Source organism: Toxotes jaculatrix, chromosome 14, assembly GCF_017976425.1.
Source record: "Toxotes jaculatrix isolate fToxJac2 chromosome 14, fToxJac2.pri, whole genome shotgun sequence".
Taxonomy (NCBI): Eukaryota; Metazoa; Chordata; class Actinopteri; family Toxotidae; genus Toxotes; species Toxotes jaculatrix.
In genome coordinates this window covers 22,175,625-22,203,570 of record NC_054407.1, presented here as the reverse complement: position 1 = coordinate 22,203,570, position 27,946 = coordinate 22,175,625, and the positions used below count along the sequence as shown (strand labels likewise).

The following is a 27,946-nucleotide window of genomic DNA, read 5'->3' as shown; positions in this document are numbered from 1 at the left end:
CATGTCATGACAGATACAACAAACCTGTCCTGGTTATAGTATTTCAGAAAGCAAATTACTGTTGAGGGATCAGACCAAAGAGGCAGAATGGACAGACGAAAAATAAAAGAATGATGGACAAAAAATATATATTAGTATTGACAGAATGTATCGATCAGCTGGAAACAGAAGTGTTCATGTTGGAGACTGTATGAACCCAAAGACTAAAGACTTGCCTCGTTGCTTTGGGACCAAGAAATAAATCTGGCTTTTAAAAATGAATCTACAGTTCACTCAAACCAATAAGCTGTCCTTAAAGCGTTCATCATCCACTTAATAATCGTCTGTGACTCCTGTCCACATGTCATTTGGTTCAGTGCTCTGCTCGTGCCAGGGGCGAGGTCTGGGAGTATGCCCTCCTCCTCCCCATCACCAAATAATATCGGTTACTGGTTGTGGGCAAAGTTGAGAGCAAAACGGGGTCAAGTTACGATCAATACACGGACCAGCTGCAATGACGCACCGTTTATCATTAATTCATATAATCCTACCTCGCAGGCTCTGCCGTGGCAGGAATGAAGGGGTTTTCGTCTAGTAAGGCATTAATCATATTACTCATCATCCACAGATGGAGGATAGATGGTAGCTTTCACTTTCCCAGCCGTCATCTTCAGGTATGCTCTCTATATTGCTCTTTCGTTCTCTCTCTCACTGTCATCAGTCTTTCTTGAGGGTTTTATCTCCCCTCTGAGCTGATTTAAAGCCACTGGAGTGTGTGCTGTAATCATAGCCTAATGACAGATAATCTCAAGAACACTAAATGACTTTAATCCTAGCCTAATGACAGATAATACCACTACACTCCTACTGTGCGTGTGTCTGTGTATGCTGATTTGCATTTTAACCCTGGTCCGCGGGTGTTAAAATCATGGTGGCTCAGAGGGGCTCGTGGGGCTCTGGCCCCATGGAGAGAAGTTTTACACCTAAAGCTGTTATTAGTTGTCAGTTTGTTTTCTGCCTGCAGAGAGAAAGAAAGGTGGCCTGTCCTCCCTCAATGTCAGTTGCTGAGTTTGAAAACGTGTTTGGGAGTCAGATGTCTTGTCAGGTGAAACAGACGGTTGTGAAAGTCGAGGAGAAATTCATTCATATTCAGACAGGTTCTGATTTTATTTTTTTTGCCACCTGCTCTCCAGTCGTCCTGTGATTGCACTACAAAGAGGCAGGTGATCATGATTTCTTTATCTCAATTTTGGCGCTAGTGTTTCTGCTAATTACATTAAATTAAAAACAGCATGGTTTTGTTATTCACATAGTTGATGTTAAAGCGAAACACTGGAGGCTGAATTCAGGGGTGTTATCACAGACCCAAAGAAGGTTACTTGGGTTCCTCTAAAATAGTTGGTAATTTAGACTGTGGGAGCTCCGGGGGAATATTAGGAGCGCTTGATTAAATCTCGGAGCTCAGGAAGTATCGTTCATCTCTTCCAGGATTAATCTGGTAAAGAAAATGTCAATTTTAAATCTGTAAATTCGGCAGTCTATTTCAGGTGTGACAGAACCCTGTCTCGTGAGAATTTATTGCTTTTCAATGAGCTAGTTGTTTGCACCGGAGAACATAAACCTGTGAATATAAACAAATGGGTGTGAATATGTGGTGAAATTCCCTGCAAACCTCCCAGTCCTTTGTGATTCATGAGAGGGCAGCATCAGCGTGAGCCGGGATTTAGAAAAAGGAAAGTAGCTGAGAATAAATGCCCTTCATATTTCTTCTTTAGTGTCGTTTATGGAAATGTGTGCAGGCAAAGTGGAGCCATGAATGGGATCTGATGAAGCCAAGGTTACAGAACCAACGTGGAGCCACCAGCCATGAATCTGGATTTATTAACCTGGGAACAGGTAGTTAAGTGAGGAGCTGACAGAGGACTGCAGTCCATCCATTTGATATTAGGACCTGCTGGACTGCTGTATTTGTTCAAGGCCGTCCCCAGAAGAGGCCTGGCTCCCAAAAAATGAAGCCATTCATCATGTGTGGTTGTCATCACCACATGATGACTTGTTGTCGCTTTGAATTCTGGATCTGTTTTCCTTCTGCAGAGGTCATGATACTCAGTCACTCTCAAGCTGAGGGATGATGTTGAGGGGCATCAACATCATCGTGGTTGTTTTCCCAGTTTCAGGTGTGAGTTTTTAAAAAGATTTTAAAAAAAGGTGTGAGTAGTGGATCTATAGATTGATATTGAACAATTAAGCAAAACTTCATGTGATGATTTCCAGTTGCCAATGTTTTTAAAATTCTCTGGTTTGATTACAGTTAGGAAAAGACTGTGGTCACAGTTTACTAATTTACCACTGTAACAGAAAGGAGGAACAATTCCTCTGTTGTGACATGTTGGCACTGTCTTTATCCTCACTTTCTAAATGAAGTACAGGCTCTACATCAAGACAGAGAGAGACAGGTGGTGTGACCGAGCTCTGGAGACACAGGTTGCTCTGGGAATTTTAATGTCACATTTTCATATGTCCTCTCCACAGTAGAATAAGCTTCACCTTGAAAATCTGGAGTGGCCCGTTAATATCGTACTTATGAGCTTCTAAAATTTTGCAATGCTAATTGGCTAATGTTTGTCTTCAGCATCAGAGCATCCACATGACTTCATACCTTGCAGTCCAGGCTCTAACGTGACCTCGTTACACTCCAGAATAGATGCTGATCACTGCTTAATCCTGTCACTGCTGTGTATTTCTTATGAAGCCAGTACTGCGTGACCACAGCTCCGCAGCCTGCCGCTCTGACATTCTGCTGCAGCTGCTCATGAGAAGAAGCAGGGCCGGTCAGTTTGTATTAGAGAGGGGGACAGAGCTGAGTCAGTGGCCATTAAAGACGGAAGGATAAGGCTGAATTTCAACACAAGAAGACAGGGCTAAATCAAAGCTAAGCACTTTGAGGTGAAACAGAGGTGAAGAGGAGGGAGGATAAGGATGAGAGAGATGAGGATGAGGAGGGTCGAGTGTGGATAAGAAAAGGGAAGGATGGCAGGAAGAGCAATATAAAGTATGAGGGGATAAACTTTATGGGTCAGGAGTCAGCAGGCTGTCTGAGTGTAGTATTCCCTCTGTGTTTCTCACAACTGCAGTGACATTTTCTGCTGCCTTTCCCATTTTATCCCTCGCTGACTTTCTGCTGTTTGTGTGTATGGGCCACCATCTGCTTTCTGGATGCACCGCCTCACATCTTTGAGATGATTTGACTTCATGAGACGAAGCAGGAGGCAGGAGGAGGCGGAGGAGGAGGAGGATGACGACAGGGAGGACAGCAGGTATGAGAGAAGGAGGATGAGGACAGGAAAAAAGGAAACAAGTTAGGGAAAAGCTGGGAAAGGAGAAATGTTAGTTGGAAGAGTAGAAGGGTCAATAGAGATCAAAAGAGGAGCAAGGAATATGAAAAAAGAAGATACTGGAGGGATGAGGAGATAGTTTTGCTCAGAGAATTTGGCAGCTTCCTCCTGTTTTCCTGCAGTGACATTCTCAGCTGCCTCTACAATTTCACCCCCTGCTGGCTTTTGAGCGTGTGTGTGCATTTATGTGTGTGTTTTCATGTTCTGCTCTCAGTTTTGCAGAGCCCTGCAAGTTGAGGGTTTTTGCAAGGCTGCACTGGTATTAATATTAATGTCTGCAATTCAAGTGATATTTGAGATTTTGAAAAAACAGCCTCTTCAAAAATGGGATTTCCTCTGTACCTCTGTCTTGTGTGCTTCTTCTAAAATGAGTCAAACAAAGATTGAATAAAAGTTTTAAAGACACCCTCAGCTCAAATACATCGGATATTTGTTCTTTCCAGCCTTGTTTTCAGTGAGTGTATGAGTTAAAGGTATTAACAAGGTTCTCCTTCTTCAAGCTGTAGCCAAGTTCTCAAGCTAGTCTACATAAAAAACTGTAAAAGTCAGTTTCATATATTATATCTCTGTATCAATTCTGCCTTCATATACTTGTCCAAATCAATTTCCCAGCATGTCAAACTTTAAGGCTGGAAGCATCATCAATACAAACCTTTGTTGATCCTGATTTTAACATAAAGTTCTTTTTGCTATCAGACAGGAAAATCACCTGGCGAGAGGCATTAAGTATTAGTTTAGTTACTACAGGCCTTCAGCTGTGTGTAAGCAAATGACCATTGAGCAATGTTAAATTGTGGAATGATAAAGTTTGAAACAGTATAAATCAAGCTACTCTTTCTGAACTGCTAAATTGGCAAAAGTATTTCAATACATCTAATAACACGAAGCCAATAAAACACTAGCTAGATTATGCAGGCTGCATTAAATTTAGCGAGGCTACATTTAACAGCTCTAAATCTCAGATTTATTGCCCCCAGGTAGACTGGCTTGCTGCAGTAATGTAGAAGTATATCTGAAGGTCTGTCAGCACACTGTAGCATCACCGCAGGATGTGATTACAGAGCATATTTCTCAATAGACAGAGATACTACAGATTCTAAACTGTGAAGCAATGCTTTTCAGCCTGGTACGAGGTTTCTCTTTAGAGGTATCTTGGCAAGATAACAGTTATATATAAGATAACAGCCTAGGACAAGATTCATCAAGATGTACAGTCATATATCTGTTAAATTAAGCCTGTAGCTAAAGAGTGAGCCATGTCACATCATTATATCTACAGATGTTTGGACTTTCAGATGATATTATGTCTCATTCCAGAAGAAAGACAAGGTTCCTATGAGCGTTTATTCTGTATCATGTGTCTTCATAAACATAGTCCTGAAAAACAGTTACGACTCATATGTGAGCAGTTGTTGCTGCTCTCACAGAGCAGTCTGCCGGTCCTCAGGGAGCAGTGTATAATAGCAGCAGGTTTCAAGTTCTGACCAGTCATATCACAACAGTGTGATAAATTTTATCCCAGTGTAGCAAGAAACAAACCAAAAAAAATTGAATTTCTGTGAAGTGCATTATCAACTTTGAGATAAAATACTTAAAGCACCAGCAAAAAGATTAAATTTAAGGCTGGCAGTAAACAAATGTGTGTAATACTGCTCCAGAATAATGCTACCTATAATCCTCTGCTCCCAAACCACCACAATCACCAGAACCAGCATCTTTCTGACGAAGGAGTGGAGCGTCTCTTTGGTGTGAAGGAGATAGTCTATCAGTTTTATGTGTTATCTGGTGTAAAGACTGTGATCTTCTCTGAAAGGGCTCCTGTGTATCTTTGGGTCGGTCAGTGCAGGATTTTCAAATGTCAACATTTTTTTAAGATCGGTCTGTCCTGAGAAGGATGTGACCAACAAGCTGTGACAAGAGATATTTGCCACCATTGAGGACACAGTGACTCAGACAGGCATTGTGAAGAATCTAGAGAAAACTGTCACCTGAATCTGCAGCTCCCCTCGGTGTTACGGAGCTTCACAGCGATTTTAAGCTCATTGTTTATCCGCACAGCCACAACTTCGCTGCTTTGGTTCACTCTCACTGCTCTCATAGCGTCATTTTTGGCCACAGCAGGCAGCTGTTTTAAACGAAAACGCTCCAAAGCCTCACTGTACACCACCTGCTCAGCAGCAAATGGCAGACAGACTCAGTTAAGAGACTAGCCGGTGAAGATATGGAGCATTTAGCAGCTAAAGAGCCAGATATTTCCCTCAGGCGTTGGTAGACATCAAAACCAGAGCTCAGAGAGTGAATATCGGGCTTAACATTCATCAGGTGGCCAACAAAACAGTTTCTGCAGGTTTAAATACAGAGCATGTGACATGTGGGTGTGGAGGCTTTGGAGTTGTTTAGAGGCTCCACAGCTGATGGAGCTGAGTCACAAAAGTAACGCATAAAGTAATGTGACTAATTACTTTTGCTGTTTAGTAAATTAGTAAAGTGCTGTAGTGACTTTTTCAGTGAGTAATTTGTGCTAAGTATTTGTTCCTGACACTGCTCCACTGTGCCACCAGTGGTTTAAACTGATGCAGGATACCAGGGTTTGTATCCTGTCTGCCAACAGTTAACAGTGGTTTTCTTTAACCATGAGCACAGTCTTTGCATGATGTTACCTGCAGAGGAGGCAGATCACAACAGGTTTGACTGTTCCTCTGTCACAATAAAGACAACAATACATGTAGATTAATGGTCTGTGCCGGAAAAGTAAAATGCTCGAATTAAATTATGTTTTAATAAAATATCAGTTATTTAATATTTTCTGCATTATAACTCTCTCAGCTGAATCAGTGCTGTTTTTTTCCCCCCATTTTATGAGTCCCCAGTGTCCCATTCAGTTTAATGTGTCACTTTAGAAATAAATTAATTTTGCTAAGCCGCCTGGATGATGTGAATATTTTTGTGCTTTTTGCCTGAATGACAGAAACAAATGACCTTTTTTTTCTATGGAGATGTGTTGATATTTTCAATTAAGAAGTAATGTATTCAAACCATTTACTTAGTGCAGCTGGTGGATTAGCAGATATTTTATGATACATATCTCCCCCTGGAGCCATTAGTACGAGTGATGTAGCCCGCAGCATTCCCTCTAAATCTGCATAATTCTGAAATTATAATTCACAGTGAATGTTTCGAGCTTCATCAGAGTTTGAACGGAGCCCTGGTGGAAGTCGTGTTTCTCAGCAGCTTGCTTCAGCTCTGTGTGTGTGTTTATGTGAGTTAAACCTGGCAGTTTAGAGATGGAGAGATTTTAAACGCTGCTGTGATGTGTCTCGTTGCTGTTTTGATCACTTCATTTGGTTGATGTCTGTCTCCCACTCAGCCGCCCACATCGCTGCTCACTTCGACGAGCGTCACTGAGGAGGATGATCGCTCCCTCCTTTCAAAGGCAGCGGTACACTGATGTTATGCAGAGTGGTGTATGCGTTAGGATGCTGTTAGTATGGGCCGTCCACTGTACATACACATTAGTGTGCATTTCTGAACCATGTGATGCTGAAAGGTCTTTTGACACCATATGAGAAAAGCTATGATTAGACTAAGTCTCTCTGGAGGAGCGGGTTTCTGTTGCAAATAGACGACTGCTTCAGCAACTGATTTCATTTTCATTGCACTGTTTAAAAGCAGGGACACATCACAGTTGTTGGGCTGATTATAGTTATTTAGGCATCATCGTGTGATGGGACCAAGTTAAACTGAGTCCACACCAGTCTGGGTCATTTGGTGTTAAAATGTGTGTGTGGCCCCTCCTTAGCGAGACACAGCAGATGTGTTCAAGGGACACGTATGGAGTACCAACAGGCAAAGTCATAGTTTAGCAGATCCTCTCCTGTATTACAGTCAAGCTCTACAGTGCACAATTTTGCTCATACATAACTTTCATTGATATCATGTCAAGAATTTAAGCCTATAAAAGGAAGATTTTTTTTTGTGAGTTCTGTATTTGGATCAAGTAGCTTGTGAAATCATTCCTCAGGTATCAGATTATATATACCAGAGTAAACTGCATTAAATGACTAAATGAGGTGTCTGAAGTTGCAGCGTGGTTGTGGCTGTAGATGGCAGGTGCTATAAACTGGTCCTGTTAATCAGCCTAGGTGTCAAGGCAGTGCTAACTAAACCAGGGGAGGAGAGCTCCTGCCATGTCCTTACCTTCAGGGTATTAGTTAGCACAGTTCACTGCTCTGCATTTCAATTAATCAATTAACAAGTCGGGCCACAGGCAGCTTTAGAACAGATACTGGCTCCTCTTGAATAATTCAGGAGTTTTAATCAGCTTGTTTTATCTGTCACGGCCAGAATATAAATCACAAAGTGAACAAAGTAAATATGAAACCAGAACAAGAACAGCTGATTTTTTTGGTTTAGTGTATTTTTAAAGTGGATGTATGTTGTCACAGATTCTTTAACAAGGTCATTTGCTCTGTCTCTCTGCATTAGCTTTGTATTTCATTTAGGTAGGTGAGCTAAAGGCTGCGTACATCAAACCTTAGACTGGAATATGAGATGGATGTTGAAAAAAAATAGATGGATGCCCATTTGACTTGATTAAAGTTGGATTAGAAAAAATTGAACTTTGGTTTTTGACAAAGGGGAAAATAGAAATCGTTTAAGACTCTTTCATACCAGCAATTTAAACTACAAAAGTCTGGGGTGAAATCAGTTCCTTTCAATGGATTTGTCTTGTATAGATAAGGTAGAATCTTGAAGATTCTTTTATTAGAATCTGGCTTAATGCAGATTGAACTCTGAAAAGTTTGAACTCTGAAAACCAGCTTGTTAAGACACCCCACTGTGAACACAAACACAACAACACAATTTTTTTCTACTTCTACTTTCTGTAGTAGTTGGATCTCTTTGGGTCAAACTGCAGGTACCAGTTTTGCAGATTAGTAAAATGAACATTGACGTTTTCTTGTCAGTGCTCTGGAGCAAAAACAACCATCGCTGGAGCCTCATTATCCTGCTTACTGCGACGTGCTCTGAATGGATAAATAAGTGGCCTCGGCTCAGACTGAGAAGCACTGAACTCTGGGTTTGCGCAGCTTATAGAGCTCTGAAGTGCAGGACCTCCTGTTCGCTGTTGTTTGTTGAGGTGATGGATGGAGCTCATCGGTATTCAGGGTCTCCAGTGTGGGCACTTTGCTATTCAACAAAACAGTAAAGAAGTGGACAATGCAGGCGAATGAGCTGTGGCCTCCCTCCCTGTCTCACCTGTGCCAAGTATTAGTCTACCTATCATGTCAGCTGTGATTAATCCTGCTTGACAGTTCCAAGGCCTCAACACTCCAGAGATTTTCTTTCTTTTTCTAATCTTTTGAGACTTTTTTTTTTTTTTCCACTGCTGTCAGATTCTCAGTTTATTCACCTCGAATGATAAAACTGACACTGTGGATGGATGGACGGGCTGCATGAGAGAGGTGTGACTCTTTTACCCCCTCTAAATCCCCCTCAGGTACCAGAGACGATTAAACATTCATTTGATGGGAGGATATTTTATTGAGATGAAAAGCCGTATCCCATTACTCAGACGTTGACATAATGGCTTTCTGCTCTTGTCAGAGGAAGTCTGCACTACACTGGGACTTCCCTTATTTTTTGAGCTGGGGAAGAAACGGAAGTATTACATCAGTTAATAAGTGTTATTTCTTAGTGTGTATTCTGTACCACAGTTGATTCAAGACAGCAGAATCAATCCCTATGTTCTACAATAGGCTGAGAAGTCACCTTGTCCTGAATCACTGTCCCTATTATATTCTCCTGAAGTGCTGTGAAGTGCTCTTACCCTGAATTTCCCTAGCTTTATTCTCCATAATAAGCCTTCTAATATCAGATAGATGTTTTGTCATATCTGCTGTGTCTGTGTTATTTGCCCCTGACACCTTGAACTTCTTACTCTTGGTTGGAAGTGATGCAACTTATTCAGAAATGTCAGCTTTTTCTTCTTAACCTGGAATCTTAAAAAGTAAAAGTCAAGAAAAACCTGTTTTTAGTGAATTCACCGTGGATCAGACGCTCAGGCTGACAGAAAGACAAAGGAGGTGTGTTTGTTTTCGAGCAGTTTGTGCCAGGGAGGAAGGTGCAGTAGTTTAATATTCAGGAAGGTTCCCCTGTCCAACACAGCCAGGGTCAGGGTTGAGGTTCAGTGGCTGCAGAGTCCAGCAGGTATTCAACATTTAGCTCCATTTTCCTCTGAGCTCTCAGTGTTTGTGCTCTACTGGTCACACTGTCAGGGACGTCCACTCTTAAATGCCAAACCCCCGCTGAGGAAAACCGGCCCAGTGTTTTTAAACTCCACCACCGCTCTCTCTCTTTCTCTCTCTCTTTTCTGTGTCGAGTGTTACCTCAGCGAGGTTGTGCTCTCAACACACATTATCTCCTCAGGGATTACAGTGCTCAGCATTGGAGAGCCGTGCCTCTCATTTCAGCTCTTCAGACTACTGTAATTCACCTGCTTTTCACGCTGAGGGCTCCCCCACCACCCACAGTAACAAGTGTCTGTCAAGTCAAGGCCTGCAGGGATAAAGATTATCAGGAAAAGTCTCAGAGGACCAAAGAGCTGGAGGCCTTCTGAGGACTGTCTGAAGAGTGTCAAGTAGCTGCATTTAAAAGAGTGGAATTTAATATGCATCTACAGTATGAAACTCAATTGGTTTGTCTAGTCTTGTTGTGAAAGTGAAGTCATCAGGCTGTGGATCTCGAGAGGCTGATGAAGACCTTGTGTTGTTGTCATAAAGTACACTACAGCTGTTTTCACACATGACATAAGATGCTGGCAGGGTAAGGTCCGCTTGATGTCTGCTTCAACCGATTGAGACATTTGTGTCCACACATACGGCTCCCCCAGAGGACGCCTAGAAAAGCTCAGGGCTGCATCGCATGTGTCAAAGCAGTATCTGTTGACCGAGTAATCAAAGTTAAAGCCTTGTTGTCAGAGTTGTGGGATGGGATGAGACTGCAGTGTGAATCATAGTAATCGGCTGTTGTCTCAGCGGTGGAGAACAACATCCATTAACAGAGAGGCTTGAGACGCAGGCAGCGTTAGTTTGGCTTTAGCTCACAGTTTGGAGCCGGAGAGGAAAACTGAATGCTTATTTAGCCGATGTTCATGAATCTCTGTGAGATACAGTTGCGCTGTGCAGACCTCAGAGCATCTCATAAAGCAAACATTCATTTCTACTGTGTCACTTTTTACTGTTTAGAGTGTTTTCTGAGTGTAATGCAAATTCAGCAAACCAATGAAAAAGCTGCAGCAAAACTAAAGAGTCAAATTCTTACAAAGATTTATGCCTTATGTGCGTGTTTATGATTTCCTGGGAGTGTGTGGTGGAGAAGCCAATTAAAACAAGCTCAATTACTGTTAATGATTGCGGTATGTATAATGCATGATGTTTTAATTGCAGTCGATCATCCATAAACCATTTAAGTGCATTAACATGTGAAGGTTTCCTCTGACAAAACTGATCCATCTCCATCAGTATCCAGCCTGTAATGAGCCAGTCAGGACACTATTCATCTCCACAACACGACATGATTACAACATTCATTTATCCATCTAGGCAGAATTACACCATTCATTCATCCAAGTGGACATTATTACACTGTTCATTCATCTAATGTGGTGCCATTACAGCTGGAAGACCTGTTTCCACCTGGGTAACATTAAACCTCCTTCTCAATGATTAGGTTCCCGTCTGCCACTCATGTTATAATAGTCAGAGTCTTGATAGGAATGATGATGAGGCTGTTGTCATGTGAAACCTTCATTACTGAGATTTTGGTGCTTTGATTTCACTTCAAGGAAGTGTTGCCTCTCTATGTGTTATATGATGGTATTAAACGCCCCTTGGCCTTAAAATAAAAATCCTTTCAGAACTGCGCTGGATGAAGAGTAAAATGTACGGTGCTCAAGTTGAAAGCAGTGCTGTGTTTCCTTCGTCCTGAAAAGCTTGGATAATGTGGAGACTTTGATCTCACAGCATCAGCGAGCTCTTGTCCTTCTGTTGTTAACAATTAAGTTTTTATTCAGGGTTAAAGATGGAGAAAAATCCATTTCTGGCTGTTGGATACTGAGGAAATATTGTGGCACCCTCAGTATGGTTTTCACCGTTGATCGCTGCTCTCTGGCCTGTGCAGCTTTTTTCACTCTGGAGAAGAATTTCGATGCTTTTATCCAACTACATTCATGATTTTGGACCACAAAAAATATTTATAGTCATGCAAAGAGAGATGTTCCTGTATCAACCTGCTGCTGTGAACTTCTTACTGCTCTCACTGGAACGTAGAGTGAGCAGTAAGAAAAAAGAAGAAGAGAGACTGGAACGTGAAGTCAAAGGCCTGTTTTCACTAAGCTGACATTAAACCTGCAGCTCAATGATACAACTCCACTTCTCCTCACCCACTCAAAGGTGTTTACTGAGGCTAAAAAAAAAAAAGTGATACTCCTACCAAATCATTTCTGGTGTTCTGCTTTTGTGAACCTCTAAGTGCTGTATCGCTCACGATAAGTGTTGCAGTACTTCTCTTCAGCTATGTCTACTTTTCTAAGCTTTTAAGTTTCATTGCTTTTGTTGTGGGAAGATGGTCGATTCTGCTGTGAGACTTTGTTCTGAATACAGTCATCTGTGGATTTTCTGCTCTTGCCCTCATCTTAATATTTTGTTTCACATGTAAAATGTGGGCAATTGCAAGATGGAAAGGCCTGAAATATGAATGATTTTGATGATAATGGTAATTTAACTGAATTTTTGTACACATCCATATCGACGGGGGCTTAAAAAAATCAGTAGAACAAGACTTGGTCCCTCTATCAGAGTCACCGTTTCTTTAAAGTACTATACATTACAATACCATACCACAAATAATCCTAAACCCTAAAAGTAGCATAGTGTGTACAGTAGGACGTGCACTGATTATCACTAACAGCTAACAAAGGATTCAATTTTTGCTAATGAAGCCTCACTTTAGTGTCCTAACCCTGTATGTTTTTTGTATGTTGACAGAGGTGTGTGACAACCCACTGGTGTCCAATCTGATGCCATCATCTTTCAGAAGCTCCTCCCAGCTGTCCAGCAGCCACGCGCCAGGCTTCGCCAAACTCAACAGGAGAGAAGGTGAGGGAGAATTTCTGCTGCTGACACTGACTGAATGAATTACAGACGGGATAATGTTGTGCTTGATGAGTAGGACCTTAGCACTTGACTAGAATATAAAGCAGGATATGACTGAATACTGGACAGCACAGTCTTACATCACATGACTTAACCAGTTTCTGTGGCATAGGTGTAGCTAGTTCGCATGTTTACAGTGTTGATTAGTGTTATTTGTCTAGTTATGGTACCTGAAATACAAGCTGATATTTTTTCAGAATTACTGTTTTTCATTATGAAATCTTACACATTTAATATATTTGAAAGATTTCTTTAGTTTCCCCTTTTTTGTCAGTCTTTAGCCTGTAGGAACATCAAGCTGGCAGGGATTGTTGTTATTGTTTTAGACAATCGTGCATGAAACTAAATGTGGATTAAATGAGATCTAAAATACCTCTTCAGTCCTTTTATCTGAATGTGATTATTTTCATGAAGGAATCTCTTCTTTTCCTGAGCATCTGCACTGCAGCAGTGGAGCTCAGTGTAGGAAAGACTTTTGTTAAGCTCAAAACACAGAACACAAAATATAATGAACAGGAGAAGTTTTCGATGGATTCTAAAGATTTACAGGTAACTCACAGGTGACTAGTTTAGAGGGAGACAGAGGATCAGAATAATTTCCTAGACAAGACAATTTAAAAGAGAGAACAAGCAATAGTTGCTTTGTTCCGTCTTTATTCTCTATAGGTGCTGTTTGTGTTGAGGGTTCATGCCAGAAGGATAAATGCGAATGGTGTTTGTTGGTCCAGAATGAAAACCCAGCAGGGAGTCCTGTGCTGGATTCTGATGTGAGGGTCTGACAAACCGAATATTGTGGTTTGTTGCGGAGCTTTTTCCAGGGAGCGGGCTTCACTGTTTTATCCTGACATCAAAGCCCAGAATCAGCCGGAGGAGAGTGAGATGAGTGTCGTCTGTATCTGAATGATTTTCTCAACCTGGGAACATAAAGGAAGCCGAGCTGCAGCAGAACACTGCTCATCTGATCAATTAATGCTGCTTAAAATTCAATAGTGGGCTTCTGTTCACGTCATTACCACCATAACACAGCTTTACCCTATATGATCATTACTGTGCTAGCATATTATTCAAACCTAGAGATGCTGGTAAACTGGATACAGAAGCCTCAGACTGTCTGTGTTCAGAGTCACTCGCTTCCTTTCTGTGATAATAATCACATCAAGATGAGAAAATGCGGAGATTAGGAGTGGGAGTGTAATGAATGACCAGCTACCGACATCCTCATAATTTGGGTTCACCTGTCATTTCACGACAGCATTTTTCAAATCTGGTGCTAGCTGTTGGCAGGTTAGGGGAGCTGTTTGTGTCACATTTCTTCCCCGGCTATATTAACCGTGAAAAGCCCACACGATCCCAGCTGTTTGCTGAGGAAATCGATGAATAAATGAATCTCTCCATCTCATTTCCATCTCCTCCTCCTGCTGCTGCTGCTGCTGCTGCTGCTGCTGCTGCTGACACTGCCTCCTCCAGTTGTTCTCAGAGGAGCAGCTTTGCTTGGTTAATTTACTCACTAAATGAACAGATTATCTGAACCCTAAAATACCACCTACAAGATAAAAGCAGGGACTTTGTATGTGGGATTTAGCATCAGCAGTAATCAAAATTTCATCATTTAGTTCATGGTAGAGGTTTATGTGCAGCCACGTGGTGAATCCTTTGATGTCAGATTTTGTCACCCAACTCTGTAGCTCTGTTTCTCCTCAGACACTTTATAAAACCAAGCTGATGCTGTGACTTTAAACTAATATAGCTATAAAGTGCCACAACAGCACCAGTCTCCAGCGTAGAAGCTGTCCTCGTGTAAAAAACGAGTCCATAGGTTGCGTGTTAAAGAAGCTTATTAGAGTCTATAGTTAGTTTTTATTGCCAGGTGACCTTTAGCAGCCGTGGTGATTATGATGTAGAATAAAGAGCAACAAAGTCTGAATGAGGAGGAGGAGGAAAATGTGGGGGTGTATGGATGGGTCGTTCATTTCTTGTGTGAAACCAACAGTCGCTTCTCTTATCCATGACCCTTCCACAGCCTCGACTGCATGTTTATTTCTGTAACCATGAACCAAACATCCTCTAACCTTAAGGAAGCACTTATTTTAACCCAAACCACGATCTTTTCCTAAACCTGACCACAAACCTAAACAAACCAGCCTCAGGGTTCTCATCCTGACCTCTGTCAGTGGTTAGGTTCAGGAAAATACATATTTTCTTTGAGCCGGATATTCAGCCGCCCGCCACCTCCCCTTATTCATTCATATACATTTATGAGCCCAATGCCCACTCTGTCCTTAAATGGATGTTAACACACTCCTACTTAATCTTGCTTAATTTAAATCAGAGTTGTTGTTTCCTTCATCTGGCACCAGTAACATCCTCTAACTGTACAAAGCATCCTTTGTGTCATTGCATGCAGCCAGTTGATAGAGTCTGTGCCAGTTTGTGGGACTTTGCTGAGACCGGTGGTGTGCCTAACAGATTATGACATGCTGAATGGATAAAGGCTTCCGCTGAAATTTCCAAAAATTCCCTCTTTGAGGTTGTTTTTTTTTGCCACATTGTTTTATCTCACAGAGCTCAGCTTAGCAGTGATGTGTGTGTTTATGCCTGACGTAAAGCAGATGTGGGGATATACACGTACATTGTATGCACTGCAGTTTCTTTTGAAAGGTGGCACACTTAATATTTTGTTCATGCGCATCGTTTTTACATCTGGGCCCAGAGATGTCTGGCACTGGCAGGCGGCTGATTGGAGATTTATGTCTCCTTCACCAAGGACCTGCAGGATGAATGACTCACTATTTTGGTTTCCTCACCACTCTGTTTTGATCCTCAGTCTCTCATTCTTCATTTTGAATTTCCCTTTTTCACTATTTTATCTTTCATTTCTGTTATTATCGTTCGTTTCACTCCGTCCTCAGTCACATTTTCATCAGTAAGAACTAATTTAGTCGGCTCTCTCTTCTTGCCAAATGTTAATAGAAGTCGTCATGTTTAAGCGTTTTCTTTTCTCGGGCAACACTGACTGTTATCAGCGATGTTGCTGCAATTATGCTGGAATGGACTTTAAAAAGAATTACTGTGCCACAGTAATCACTTTCTAAATGAATTAGATTTAAAAGTGGAATTAAACTTTAATTGGAACCTGTTCTGGTTGTGTGTATGGATTGCCAGCTAATCAAGTATTGATTTACATGTGTGTGTGTGTTCAGTGTGCGCTCCACTGCTTCCACAAAGTTCCAATACAACACTTGAAACTGGAGTGGAAACGTGTTGTACTTTGCCTGCAGGAGACAGCCGATGTTTCCCAGACTCCTGCTGCATTAGGTTCTCTGTCCGTCTGACATGTTATCAGGCTGCTGAAATTACCATCCAGGCTCGCTATTCTCATGCAAATTATGAGCAGTCACTCCGGGCCTGTGTAACAGTCTGCCTGTAACCTGTCTCTCTTCTTTTCCTTTCAGCTACCTGTCTGTCTGTAACAATGCCCGCTCACTTGTCTACCCCTCTATAACAGCTCAACTCTTCCTCCGCCTGTCGGGCCCTTTCCTTCCTGCGTGACTCTCCATTTTACTTTTCTCTCTCTTTGTATGATCCCATCTGTACCTGTCAGGTGGAATATCGGTGCATTATTAATGATTCAGCAGTCCTTTCTTCACTTATCCATCCATCTGCTCCCTATGGTGAGGCTGCTGTCCACTGAAGCCTCGTGTCAGGCTTGGTCTCCCTTCAACAGTAAAGCAGAAGGACAGCTGTGCAGCCTGACCAGCTCTTCTCTTTACCTGCTACACACACTACCTGCACTGCTCTAATAACAAGACAGAGACAAATTGAGTTGGTTTCAGGTGTCAGAGTCCTCACAGGTGAAGTAGATTGTGGAAGTCTCAGGAATGAAGTGATAGGTTAATCCCACCTCAAGTTATACTTAGTTTTTTGTTTTGTGGAACAGAAATAATTTTATTATAATTTATTGTACATTTCCCAGAAATGTGATTTGGTATATATCACAGGAGATCAGTTAGTGGCCTACAATTAATAAATTTGAATTAATTGCTAACGTAACCTAGGGGGATCTTTAAATCAGCTTTACAGAGAAGCAGCAGTTCTACCTCAGCCACTGTGTGTGTTCTTAGGGAAGGTTTGTCTTTCTGTGCCTGAAGCACAGGAACTGATTTGTAGATCAGTGCTGGATTTGTACATCAAGTCGTGTTGTTCTTATACATCCTAAAGTAATTTGTTTTCACTCTTTCATTTACTTTGTGACAGACTGTCACAAATTGAAGCAATGGAAATGACTCCACGGTATCAAAAATGTCCTGTATCACTGAAAATAAGATTACTGAGCCTTTCTGCAACTTTGAAGGTTGTCGTCATTGTCGACAGCCTCTTCTGCCATGAAAGTTGTGGGAGAAAACACAAGCAGCCCAAGTTAAGTGATCACAGTTCTTGTGCTCTCCACACAGGCTTTCCATAGCCACCTTAGCTCAAGTTGTAATTATATTTTTGAGGTGGTGCATGTTACTGGCAGCAGGGAAGACGAGCCAAACAGAGATGGGCACCCATGGGCCAAGTACTTTAAATTAAATGGATTTAACTTGAATTTGTGGGCGATAAACAGGCTTACAGATGACATGACACAAAGACAGTCCCAGCAGGCAAATAAAACCAGAGAAGGGATAGGCAGGTTCACAGAACAGAGAACAGACAGACAGAAATATACAAGGACAGCTGAACATGATCACAGCATGGCCACACAGAGCTGGAACATGCTGGGTATATATACTGAGGCTTAATGAGTGAATGAAGCACAGGTGTGGTTCAACTAGGGAACAAGTAACAGGTGTGCACGGTGGGTGTGGTGAGCGGGTGTCTGGAAAAGGGAGGAAGACTCTGAGGCCATCTGGTGGACAGGTGGGGAATAACAAAAATTTAGAGTGTCATATCCAAGGGGGTGGGGGGGGGGGGTGGGGGGGGGTGGGGGGTGGGGGGGGGTTGTAGGTGCCGCTGGGGGCTGGCTCCAGAAGTAAGCAATTCTCCATTGACCCCCATGTTAAAATCCTCGTGTCCTAGTTACTCCCAGTGAGGATGCAAGAGAAAGACAGTACTGAAGAATTGTATTCACCAAGCAGGACATCCCCACTTCCACAAGCATGATAGTGAAGAGATGGCAGCTTCTCTTGTATATATATACTAAATATATATATTCATTTTTCTGTCCCATCAGATCAGGTGACCAATCAATAAACGGTCTAATCAAAGGGGTGTTGCTGTCTTACACATGGGACACACCTGTGAGTCCTCACCCCTCGTCTCCTCTGAGGCACTGCCTTCTTCCTTTTGTAGCGACACTAAACTTCAAGTGAAGTACAAATATGAATATAAATTTTACATTCAGCTGTTGGGTGAAATAATATACACAACAGACCAACAAAACAGTTTGGCCATGTGGACAGTTATTTGAAAAAGAATCCAAAATGGAGGAGAAAACAAAGCATGGCTCAGAATCCAAAATGGAGGAGAAAGCACAGCATGGCTCTGGGGCTTTTGTTCAGTGGCAAACGATGGCTCCGAGTGCTTGTAATTTTCCATTTGTTGGTTTAGCTAATTGCTGACTTTAGCAACGTGGTGTCAGTTTTACAGTAGCACCACTCACATAAGACACGACTGTTGTAATTGGTGTGGTGAAATTGGATGTACCCTGTATGATAAAACTCACAAATGAAAAGCAATTAAAATTCTGGTATGTTTTACAACCAAGAAATTCTAGATAATGAGCTTTATGTTGCCACTGGCAACTGTCTCACTGTCCCTTGATTGGACACCTAGAGGAGAGTTTGGCCTTGTAATTGGCTGGCAGAGCAGTGATGTCACACTCCTCACCATCATTAACTGTGACTACATTTCTCAGTGGGTGGCTAGAGTTGGTTCTTTGATTGACACCGGGGGAGAGAGAAGCCACGGAGATCAATTTGATTTCAAGCGACAGCCATGACAGAAAGTGTTTAGACCATCAGCCATCAGTTCACCTCTGTTTCAACTACATCTGATGGGGTGGACACAGTAAATCGTTGTAACACCTCTCTGCCTCTCACTTGTTTCTCTCTCATCTCTTTCTTTTTTCCTCTGCAGTCTAATCTTCATGAGAAAAGGTCAGAGTGCCTGCTCTTTTCTGTTCTGCTGTCACTGGACACGTCTGTTAGTCAAGTGCTCATTAGCTTTGGCCTTTAGCTCTTTAAAGATCAGGCTCCACCAGCCGCCAGACCGACACCGATTCATTTTCACTGCACAGCTTTTTTCCTTCGTCTGCCACCGAACGCTGTTCAGACTCCTTTTTCACTGATAACGAAATAAACGAAACGCTAAAACTACATTTTCCAGTTCTACTTCCCACATCCAAGATGAAAAGAAACTAGTATTATTTGAACACAAACTGAGAGCTAACATACATTTATGTGGAATTGCTGTCACATTATCTTTGTTTTCTGAAAATCTGTGAGTGTTGTGAATCTATGAAACTTATATTATTGCAATAAAACAAACGTTAACTTTTTTTTTTCCCATCTATGCCGTGGAGCGAAGTCACATGCTTCAGGTGCATCATGATTTATTCACTAAGTCTGTTTCCATTGCACTTTGTCGCATTTTGCTTTTATCAGTTCACCAACTTTCCAGTTCTTTTTCCATAATCTCAAGGCTGAGAAGTTTGGAGGCCTTGGCACAGCATCCCATCTTTTTGACAATGATGTAATTGTGGTTCCTTCCATCAGACCACAACCTCAGTTGGGTGGTTTGTGGCTGAACGTGAAGTGTGTCAGCTCCTCCAAGTCTGATGCAATGGTACATGGCTGTAAAACAGTGGATTGCTTCAGCCAGGACTGGCTCAGTGACAGTGCTGGAGGCAGGCATCGTACTTGAAAATCATGGTGTGGAGGAATCTGAGCTTGAAGGTGAAACTTTCGATTTACCAGTTGATCTGTGTTCAGTACATAGTCTGTAAAAGATTCAGCACTTCCCAGTGATCCCTGCTCATTTGGCCAATATGGTATTAGCTGTGTGGCTGAATGCTGGACCACACAAATGACACAAAGTCGTCTCACAGCCTATTCTTTTCTGATGGATTTGTGGGGGAAAAAAAAAAAACTTTCTGGACCCAAGGGTATCTTATGGCTTGCAGTTGTGACTTCGGCCTCCACATTAGAATCGAACAACCCAGCACTGTCCCCTGGAGGCTTAGGATAAATTCTGTTTGGTGCTTTGTTTCAAAATGTTAGTTTCCTGCTGGTAAAACTCAAAGCAGACGACAGCATGGTAACACGAGGACAAGTGATATTTGCACCGTTTGTCTGTTTGTTTTTTAATGCTTTCCAGGAGCTTATTGACTTCCAATGTTGTGTATGTGTGTGTGCACGCCTGTGTGTGTGTGTATTTGTGTGTGTGCGTGTGTGTGTGTGTGTGTGCGCTCAGTGGGACATTGGTGAGCAGCCTTCTTCTTCAGAAGCGTCCATCTGGTGTTTGAGCTCTGAGGCCTTGCTTTGGCCTGACAAAGCACTTTCCCACACACACACACACACACACACACACACACACACACACACACACACACACACACACACACACACACACACACACACACACACACACACATTCTGGCTGTTTCTCTCTCTTATAACAGTTGGGGATGAGACACATTTCTTCTAGCATAATGAGCAACTATTCAATACCATAGTATACACTTCCATAAATGGGAAATGCTACATTGAAAAACTTTTATTTAAACTAGTTACTATATTTTGACAAAACCCTCTTTTTATTTTCTCAACCTACTGACCCAGAATACAACCGATCGGTATCTTATGACACTGCTCTTTAGTGGTGATGTGTAACACAGGAAAGGAACCTGCGGGAGTACTGTAAAACTAATCAATGCTTAGAACCACAGCCTGTTAATGATGATATTTTATATAGCAAAGGGTGCAGACTTGCAGGCAAACTGTAAAACTAATCAATAGATCAAGCCACAGCCTCTTAGCAACGCTATATTTAGGAGAGGGTGAAAATGGTCTGGCACTCTGTGCAACTAATCAATGCATGGCACCGCAACACCCTGTTGATGATGCTTTGTTTGAGAAATGTAATAAAGGGCTTCACCACAATATTAAACTAAATCTGGTAAGACATTTCAGGGCTGAGGTCAAACGTAGTTCGGGATTTAGCCCTGGGGATGTCAGGATCTGAGAGCAGAAAATGATTATGTGATTGAAATCATTAAAAAAAAAGGGCTTCCTGTACAACTGCCACAGGAAGAATGTTCAAACGAAGCACTGATTCTCCTGTGGCTGTCTGAGAAGCACTCAACAACTGATGAGATCAGTATCCGAAGATGTTTTTTTGTAATAAATTCAGCGATCCCTTAACCTTTCATCTAATAGCTGCAAAAACTAATGACACACTAATTAACAAATACATGATACCTGATATCATCAACATGTTAGAGCATGTTAGACTCATCGTCTTTTTTTCTGTCCAAGCCATTTGTGTGCTTTGTTTAATAAATGTAGCCAACTAAAGTAGCTGTTCTCTTTAACTGCCAGTTTTTAATTTTGCTTTTTTAATTTTAAAATTATTATTACTTATTTTATTATTACATTTTTATTTATAAGATTCTAATTTAATAACTTTGTCTTGTTCATACATTCTGAGAGTGTGTCATTATACATTGCTGTATAATGACAGATCACAGATCAGAAGTCACATATTGGTCATCATACGATGCATTTGTCTGCTGAGAGACTGAGTGAAAAGGTGAGAACGTCCAGCACCCAGAATGTCTGCTGAACAACACTGTATTTTTTCAAAGAAAAAAATGAAACATAAATCTAAGTCTAAAGACAAATGACAAACAAGCATGAAAAGCTGTGGAGGCTGCAGGTTTGTAAATTGGAAAATTGTTCAGAATTGGCAGAGGTTTGCATTCTTTTGAATGTCTCCTTTGATTTATGAAGACGAATGGACTCATGAAATTCCAACATGTGCTGTGTCTAAAATGACAACTAGGAAACATTCTGCGTGACACGCAGCAGTAATCTGACAGCCTCGGATTCCTTAAATTCAATTTTCTACATTAAAAAACTCCCGCAGTGTCTTGGAATGAAACCAATCCTCTGTTTCAGCACAACAAGGAAAATACACAACACAGTATTCAACGATTGCACTGAAAGGGGTTTTAAAACTGTTGCATGTGATACACAAAAATGTGCTTTATTCTGGCTCTGTTACGGCAAAATGTGATGTCAGTAAAGACACAGACACACACACACACACTCACACACACACACTGGTGATTCATAAGCTTATTAAATCGTATACCTTTTTAGATTGAAACGTAATAAATCAATCCTCTCTTTAATTTTCGCTCTCTGCAGGAGCCGGAGGTTGGTCCCCTCTCACCTCAGACAGGTATCAGTGGCTGGAGGTCGACCTGGGAGAGCGGACTAAGATCACTGCTGTTGCTACCCAGGGCCGATATGGCAGCTCTGATTGGCTGGCGTCATACCTGCTGATGTTCAGCGACACGGGACACAACTGGAAACAGTACAGACAGGAGGACAGTATAGGGGTGAGTCCGTACTGGTGCATGCAGTACCAAAACAGGTTACTGTAATGAACAGTAGATAAACTGAGACAAGTCACCAATGTCTGGTTACTGTAGCCTCTGTCTCTTTCCTAAACAATTTCAAATGAACATATGTACAGAAAACAAGAGTTTCTCTGAGGAATACAAATCCTGTTTGAGTGGCAGTTATTTATCTGTCTTATACAGTCTATGTCTGAGACACAGTTCTCACATTCCTAACACGTTTGTGGAAAGCAGCACGTAGCTATGTCTTTGTAAAACCACAAAATACAAAATAAACAACTGTAGAAATGTGCATTTGAATTCACAGTCATATTACAGACCATTAATTTACAGTCCTTCTGACTCACGTGTATTGTCCTCCAGTTTGTCACACTGGCAATAAGATGTGAATAAGGTATGACTCGATAAACATTTCATTCATAATAGTGTAGTCTTACAGGACAGATAAAGACAGAGCCAAACAGAAGACAGTAAAAGTGCATTTGTTTTTAAATATTAAATACACGTAGGACAGTACCACCTTCAGTGTACTGCGCTGTGCTTTGTACTTGTACCCCCAATGCAGGTTTTCACACCCATGCCCTCTGGCAGGAGGTGCAGAGGTGTGAAATGTAGGCCCTCTGGTTGAGGGACAGCTTTTATCCTCAGGCCATCAGACCAGTCAACAGATCCAATCCGCTGCTCCTGCCCCAACCCTAACCCACCTCCCCTGGGTTGGCCTCATTCTGTACAGCCACCCCCCTATTTTTATACCTTGTGTTCTTTTACTGGTAAACAGGATTCAGAGTGAACAGCAGGGAAACGGCAGGTTTTTAACTGTGCATGTGACAATGAACGCTTTGAATTTGAGGGTATCAGGTTATAAACGTAAAAATGAACACCACTCAGGTTCATTGCAGCTCATTTTGCTGGACTATTACAGTCATATTGTGGATGTGGTGTTTAGCGGCACTGGTCTGCAGGGATCGGTCCATTCTACAGAGATAATCACAGTCATCAGGAGCCTTTGACTCTTCATCAATAATGGATGAACCTCTGAAAGAGCTCTGCTGACTGTGCGGACCTGTTGCCAAACCACTTAAGCTGCTGTTGATGGACACAGGGTGGGACAGAGAGGCAGCCGAGCAGCACTCGCCAGGCTGAGACCATGCAGTGCAGCCTGGAGCGCAGCCGGATGCTAAAGTCAGTGAGGAAGAAGTCCAGTGTTTGTGCCAGAAACAAATTTAACAAAAGATGTGGTGTCTTTACCTGCATCTTTAATCTCCTCTGCCTTTTTTTCTTAACTTTTTTCAAGATTGCATTTTATGATTGTTTTTTTAATATGGAATAGAGAGTGTAGTAGTTTAATTCTAATTAGCAAATGTTAGCATACTAACACACTAAAGAAAGACTGTGAATGTGATAAACAAACAAGCCATAAATGGGGCTGTTCAAAGGTGCAGATACACGAGCAATTTAGGTTGGATGTACTTGTACATAAATAATTTCCAAAGTGTGACTTTGAACTGAAATGTCGAGGACTCAGCTGGCTCTTGTTGAACTGATCAATAAAGAAATTAGTCGGGGGGGGCAGCAGAGGCAGTGAGGCATCACCTCCCACCTCCCAGGAGACACAGTTCATCCCAATATGCTGATGGTACAGAAAATATCTACAGACACTGGAAAAACAAATAGTTCTGAGAGATGAATCCTTTCAAAATATGTTTATCTAATAGTTGCATTTCTTACCTGCATGCTCCCAGCAACCAAAACCGGTTATGCAACAAACATGGGAAAACATGTCATATTAACCCCACTCGGACACTTATCCAGAGTTAAACCACATCTGTAACAGTAGTTCAGAGCCGAGCTGAGGCAGTTTCCTCATATGGGGAGAATCCGGCTAATCTCAGCGCTCGGGATCTTCCCTGCGAGAGCAGAGAACGGCTTCTCACAGCTCAAAAACACGTTGATCTGACACTCTACACAAACTGTGCACAGTCCCAGTCACATTTCAAAGTGTTTCTGAACTTCTGTGTATTAGTCATCCAGGCTTAGAGAGGCTGTCAGAGGGGAAAGTTGATGGCAGAGCTGGAGGATCAACCACAACATATTTCCTACTGGGCTTCTGCTTTCAGTTTACTGGGCTGACGACCAGTGAAGGGAACTTTTCCCTTTTTCTGTTTTTTTCGATATGGATAGCAATGAACAGTGTGAGCACAGGGAACTGAGTACTGTGGGAGACACTTAGCTGTGTCTGTGGGAAAAACTTCACCCGTTCCTTCTCTTCTCTTCTCTGTTTTTCAAGCACGAGTCAGGTCATGTTTCTAAGGGTAAATGAGATGCTGTTCTCTCATTTACTGAGCTCAAGGCCCATCTGATTCATCAGCTCAGTATGTTAGAGGAATTAATAAGGAAAATCTGCATTCAGCTGCTCAGTCTAAAAAAAGCCGGTGCAGTGTGTGACCCTTGAATCTAACTGATGGCTCCCAGTCATACTGTATATTCACAGATTTACAGTGCAGACACATAATGCGCAGTGAAATCACACAAAACAAATGTTTGCTGGTTTTAGAACTGCAATATGTCGCTGCCTGTCTGCTGCTGTGTGTGTGTGTGTGTGTGTGTGTGTGTGTGTATGTATCCAGCAGTGAATTTGATTGGTCCCTTTTTCTCTAAGAACGACAAACGTTTATTACAAAAAGACACAACTGGGATCCAGACACACACACACACACAGAATGCATTATCATTATAAGTTACATAACACAGCGTTTCTCTTCATCGTATGAAGAGACCCAGCTCCACTCTCTCATGATTCCAGAGGAATTAATAAGTTAATTATGTATGTAAGATTTTATTCAGCAGTGGGAGAACCAGTTGACCTGCATGTCGAATCAGAGGGAGGAATGTAATTAGGATAGATTGCCAGATGGGAGACATGGAAAGACAACAATCCATCAGGCATTTAGCCCAGAGTCAGAAAGAGAAAGCCATTAGTTTCATGTTCATTCTCCAGATCTTGTAAACAGACTGTTTACTGCTCATCCAGAAACGATTTGGATTGATTGCCATTGAATTTGGTTCAGACGCACATGTCCATGCCTCCCGGGATGAATTGTAGTAGCTTTTGTGATTCCCTGATTTTTCATCTAACACCATTGTCAGGTTAAGATTTTAGTTTGTCTGGTGAATCAGGGGAATCAGGTCGCACGTCATATGACTGCAACATCCCTGGTGAGTGGGTAGTCGCCGGACCAAAGATGAAAATGAGAAGAAAGCAGTGGTTTTTATTCAGGTCTGACATGTAAAATCATGTAAAACGAACGTAGTCATTTAAAATGTCACGTCTTGTGTGCGTGTTTTCAGTCTTTTCCAGGTAACAGTAATGCAGACAGCGTGGTCCAGTACAAACTGCAGCAGCCGGCCATCGCTCGCTTCCTCCGCCTCATTCCTCTGGACTGGAACCCCAGCGGGAGGATCGGGCTCCGGCTGGAGACGTACGGATGTCCTTACAGTGAGTCTTATCTTCTTTATTGGACTGACTGGACTTTCTCCTTCATAAAAACCCACAGTTGCTTGCTCACTTTTGGGCGATCTGCATCACCATAGCAACGCATCCAGCCTGCTCTCAACTTAAATTCAGGTTACTGGATCAAATGTATCTAATAGTGAACTCAGCAGGAGTAATGGATTATCATTCACAGCATTAATTTAATTTACAAAACAAGGTAACATCAGAAATATTGAACTGAAGTGAACTACAGAGGCAATGAAAGGAAGGAGACAGGAGGGAGCTGTTGAATTACTGTTTTCAAGGCAACGTTTATCAGACTGGCAGGACCACTTTAAAATGTCAGTGTGAACTGTATCTTCTCAACACTGTACAGTGATTTATGGGGCCCTATGTTTCCTTGTTTCTCAATTTTCATACAGTATCGCCTGATTTTAATATTGTTGTGTTATCGATTTACACTCTGTCCTGTACATCAAATACACTCATGCATCATCTGTCACACCTTATTTCTTATTGGTTTCATTTTGCTGTGTGTGTTTCATATTTTCGTACAGCAAGAAACACGACGCTTCACTGCCAACTGTTGTCTCCTTCAGCTCATTTTCTCACCTCTGTTATCAACACTGACAACAGTCATGTTTCACACCCATGTCCCCTGAGCCCAGAAAACATATTGTGTTAACAGTTTAATTAGTTCCGGTTCCATTTTGCGTGTTTTATTTTAATACACATTTGCTGTATTAATTGTGGCGTCAGCACAGTGAAAATTACCCCACATTACACAGTGTTTTCTGCCCTTCAGCCACAAAAACATATCTTTAACTCGTTCACCTCACACATCACAGCTGTATCCATCCACCTTTTGCAGTTAAAGTGAAAATGAACACATATCACACCTTCTGTCACTGTTTTTCTGATGGACATCAAAACATATGCTGTTAGATTGATTTGTTGAGTGAAGATTAAAAGTCCTTTTACACAGAGCACGTCACAAATAAAGAGAACAAAATATGAAATATGTCTACTGAGACAAATTTAAGACAGTTCTCCCCTGTTGTGTCAATAAGTTTGCAATATGGAAGGACAAGATGATGCTCACAAATCGATGTTTGATGACAATGATGATGATGGATGGTGGAAGTACAAAGACAGGGACTTTGACACCAGACACTGGGGTCTCCATCTTGAGTCCATTAGGTTTAGGCAACAAACGTGTTTTGGTTAAGGTCAAAAGAATATTGTGATTTTTGTTAAATGTTGATAATCATGTTTTGTGAGTCATGTCAGAGAAACCAAGACTGTGATCTTTACTGAAGCTTGAACAAACTGCTGCCAGGGCCATAAAAAAGTGCTGTAGTCTAGGTATAGGTGGATGTTGCATTGCCAGACTGGATGTGGAGATAGAAAACAAATTAAATGCTTTGCCAATTAACATATTACTGGTATGTTCAGTATTAACATTTTTGCGACATTAATTAACAACATTCCCTCATTATGTTGATAGAAAATGTAATTGGACATTACATTCAAATGTATCTGTTGTTAAAGCATTCGCTGCAAATCAATTGTATATAAACATAATGTCAAGAAGACAATGTTGGAAAAACAAATGTTTTTTCACTATGAAAATAATACTGAGTAAAAAGTTTAAAGCCTGTAGACCAAATGCATACCAGTGCCAGCACACGAGCACCTTCGTGATCTCGTAAATAAGAATACATGTTCTCATTTTATTGATGTCTTGTCCAAGTGCTAAGCAGCAGAATGTGGATTCAAAGACATGCATCCCTCAGCAGCCAAAGACCAAGTAAAGCACACACGCTTTTTGTTTTTTAACCTGGGGAGTTTGTGTGTCACCATGGTCTTTGACGGTACCATGTAACATACTGTTATATAACCACAAAGTCCTGATTATAATCTCCCTGTTTTGTTTTTCAGGCTCTGATGTGGTGAGTTTTGACAGTGGCAGCAGTGGTCTGGTGTACAGGTTCAGTCCCGGCCCAAGGAGGACGTCCAGAGAGGTTGTCTCTCTGAAGTTTAAAACCCTGAAGAATGCTGGGACGCTGCTCCATGCAGAGGGACAGGGAGGACTCAGCCTCAGTCTGGAGTTAGAGAAAGGAAAGCTACTGCTGCTGCTCAGACAAGGTACAACACACCAGACACTGACATCTATTTATAGATACTAATACTTAACACATTGGAGTATAACACAAAATCTGTATAAATACCAGGGTTA

General features: G+C 41.7%; 1 protein-coding gene across 1 annotated transcript in view; it reads left to right on the top strand.

The window, feature by feature from the left end:
- Window positions 1-27,946, top strand: part of LOC121192776 (contactin-associated protein-like 4) — a 74,228-nt gene that overhangs the window by 5,416 nt on the left and 40,866 nt on the right. Inside the window, exons 2-5 of the mRNA XM_041054651.1 lie at window positions 12,422-12,532; window positions 22,000-22,193; window positions 25,563-25,710; window positions 27,649-27,855. Coding sequence (XP_040910585.1) covers window positions 12,422-12,532; window positions 22,000-22,193; window positions 25,563-25,710; window positions 27,649-27,855 — 660 coding nt within the window. The remainder of the gene's footprint in view (window positions 1-12,421; window positions 12,533-21,999; window positions 22,194-25,562; window positions 25,711-27,648; window positions 27,856-27,946) is intronic.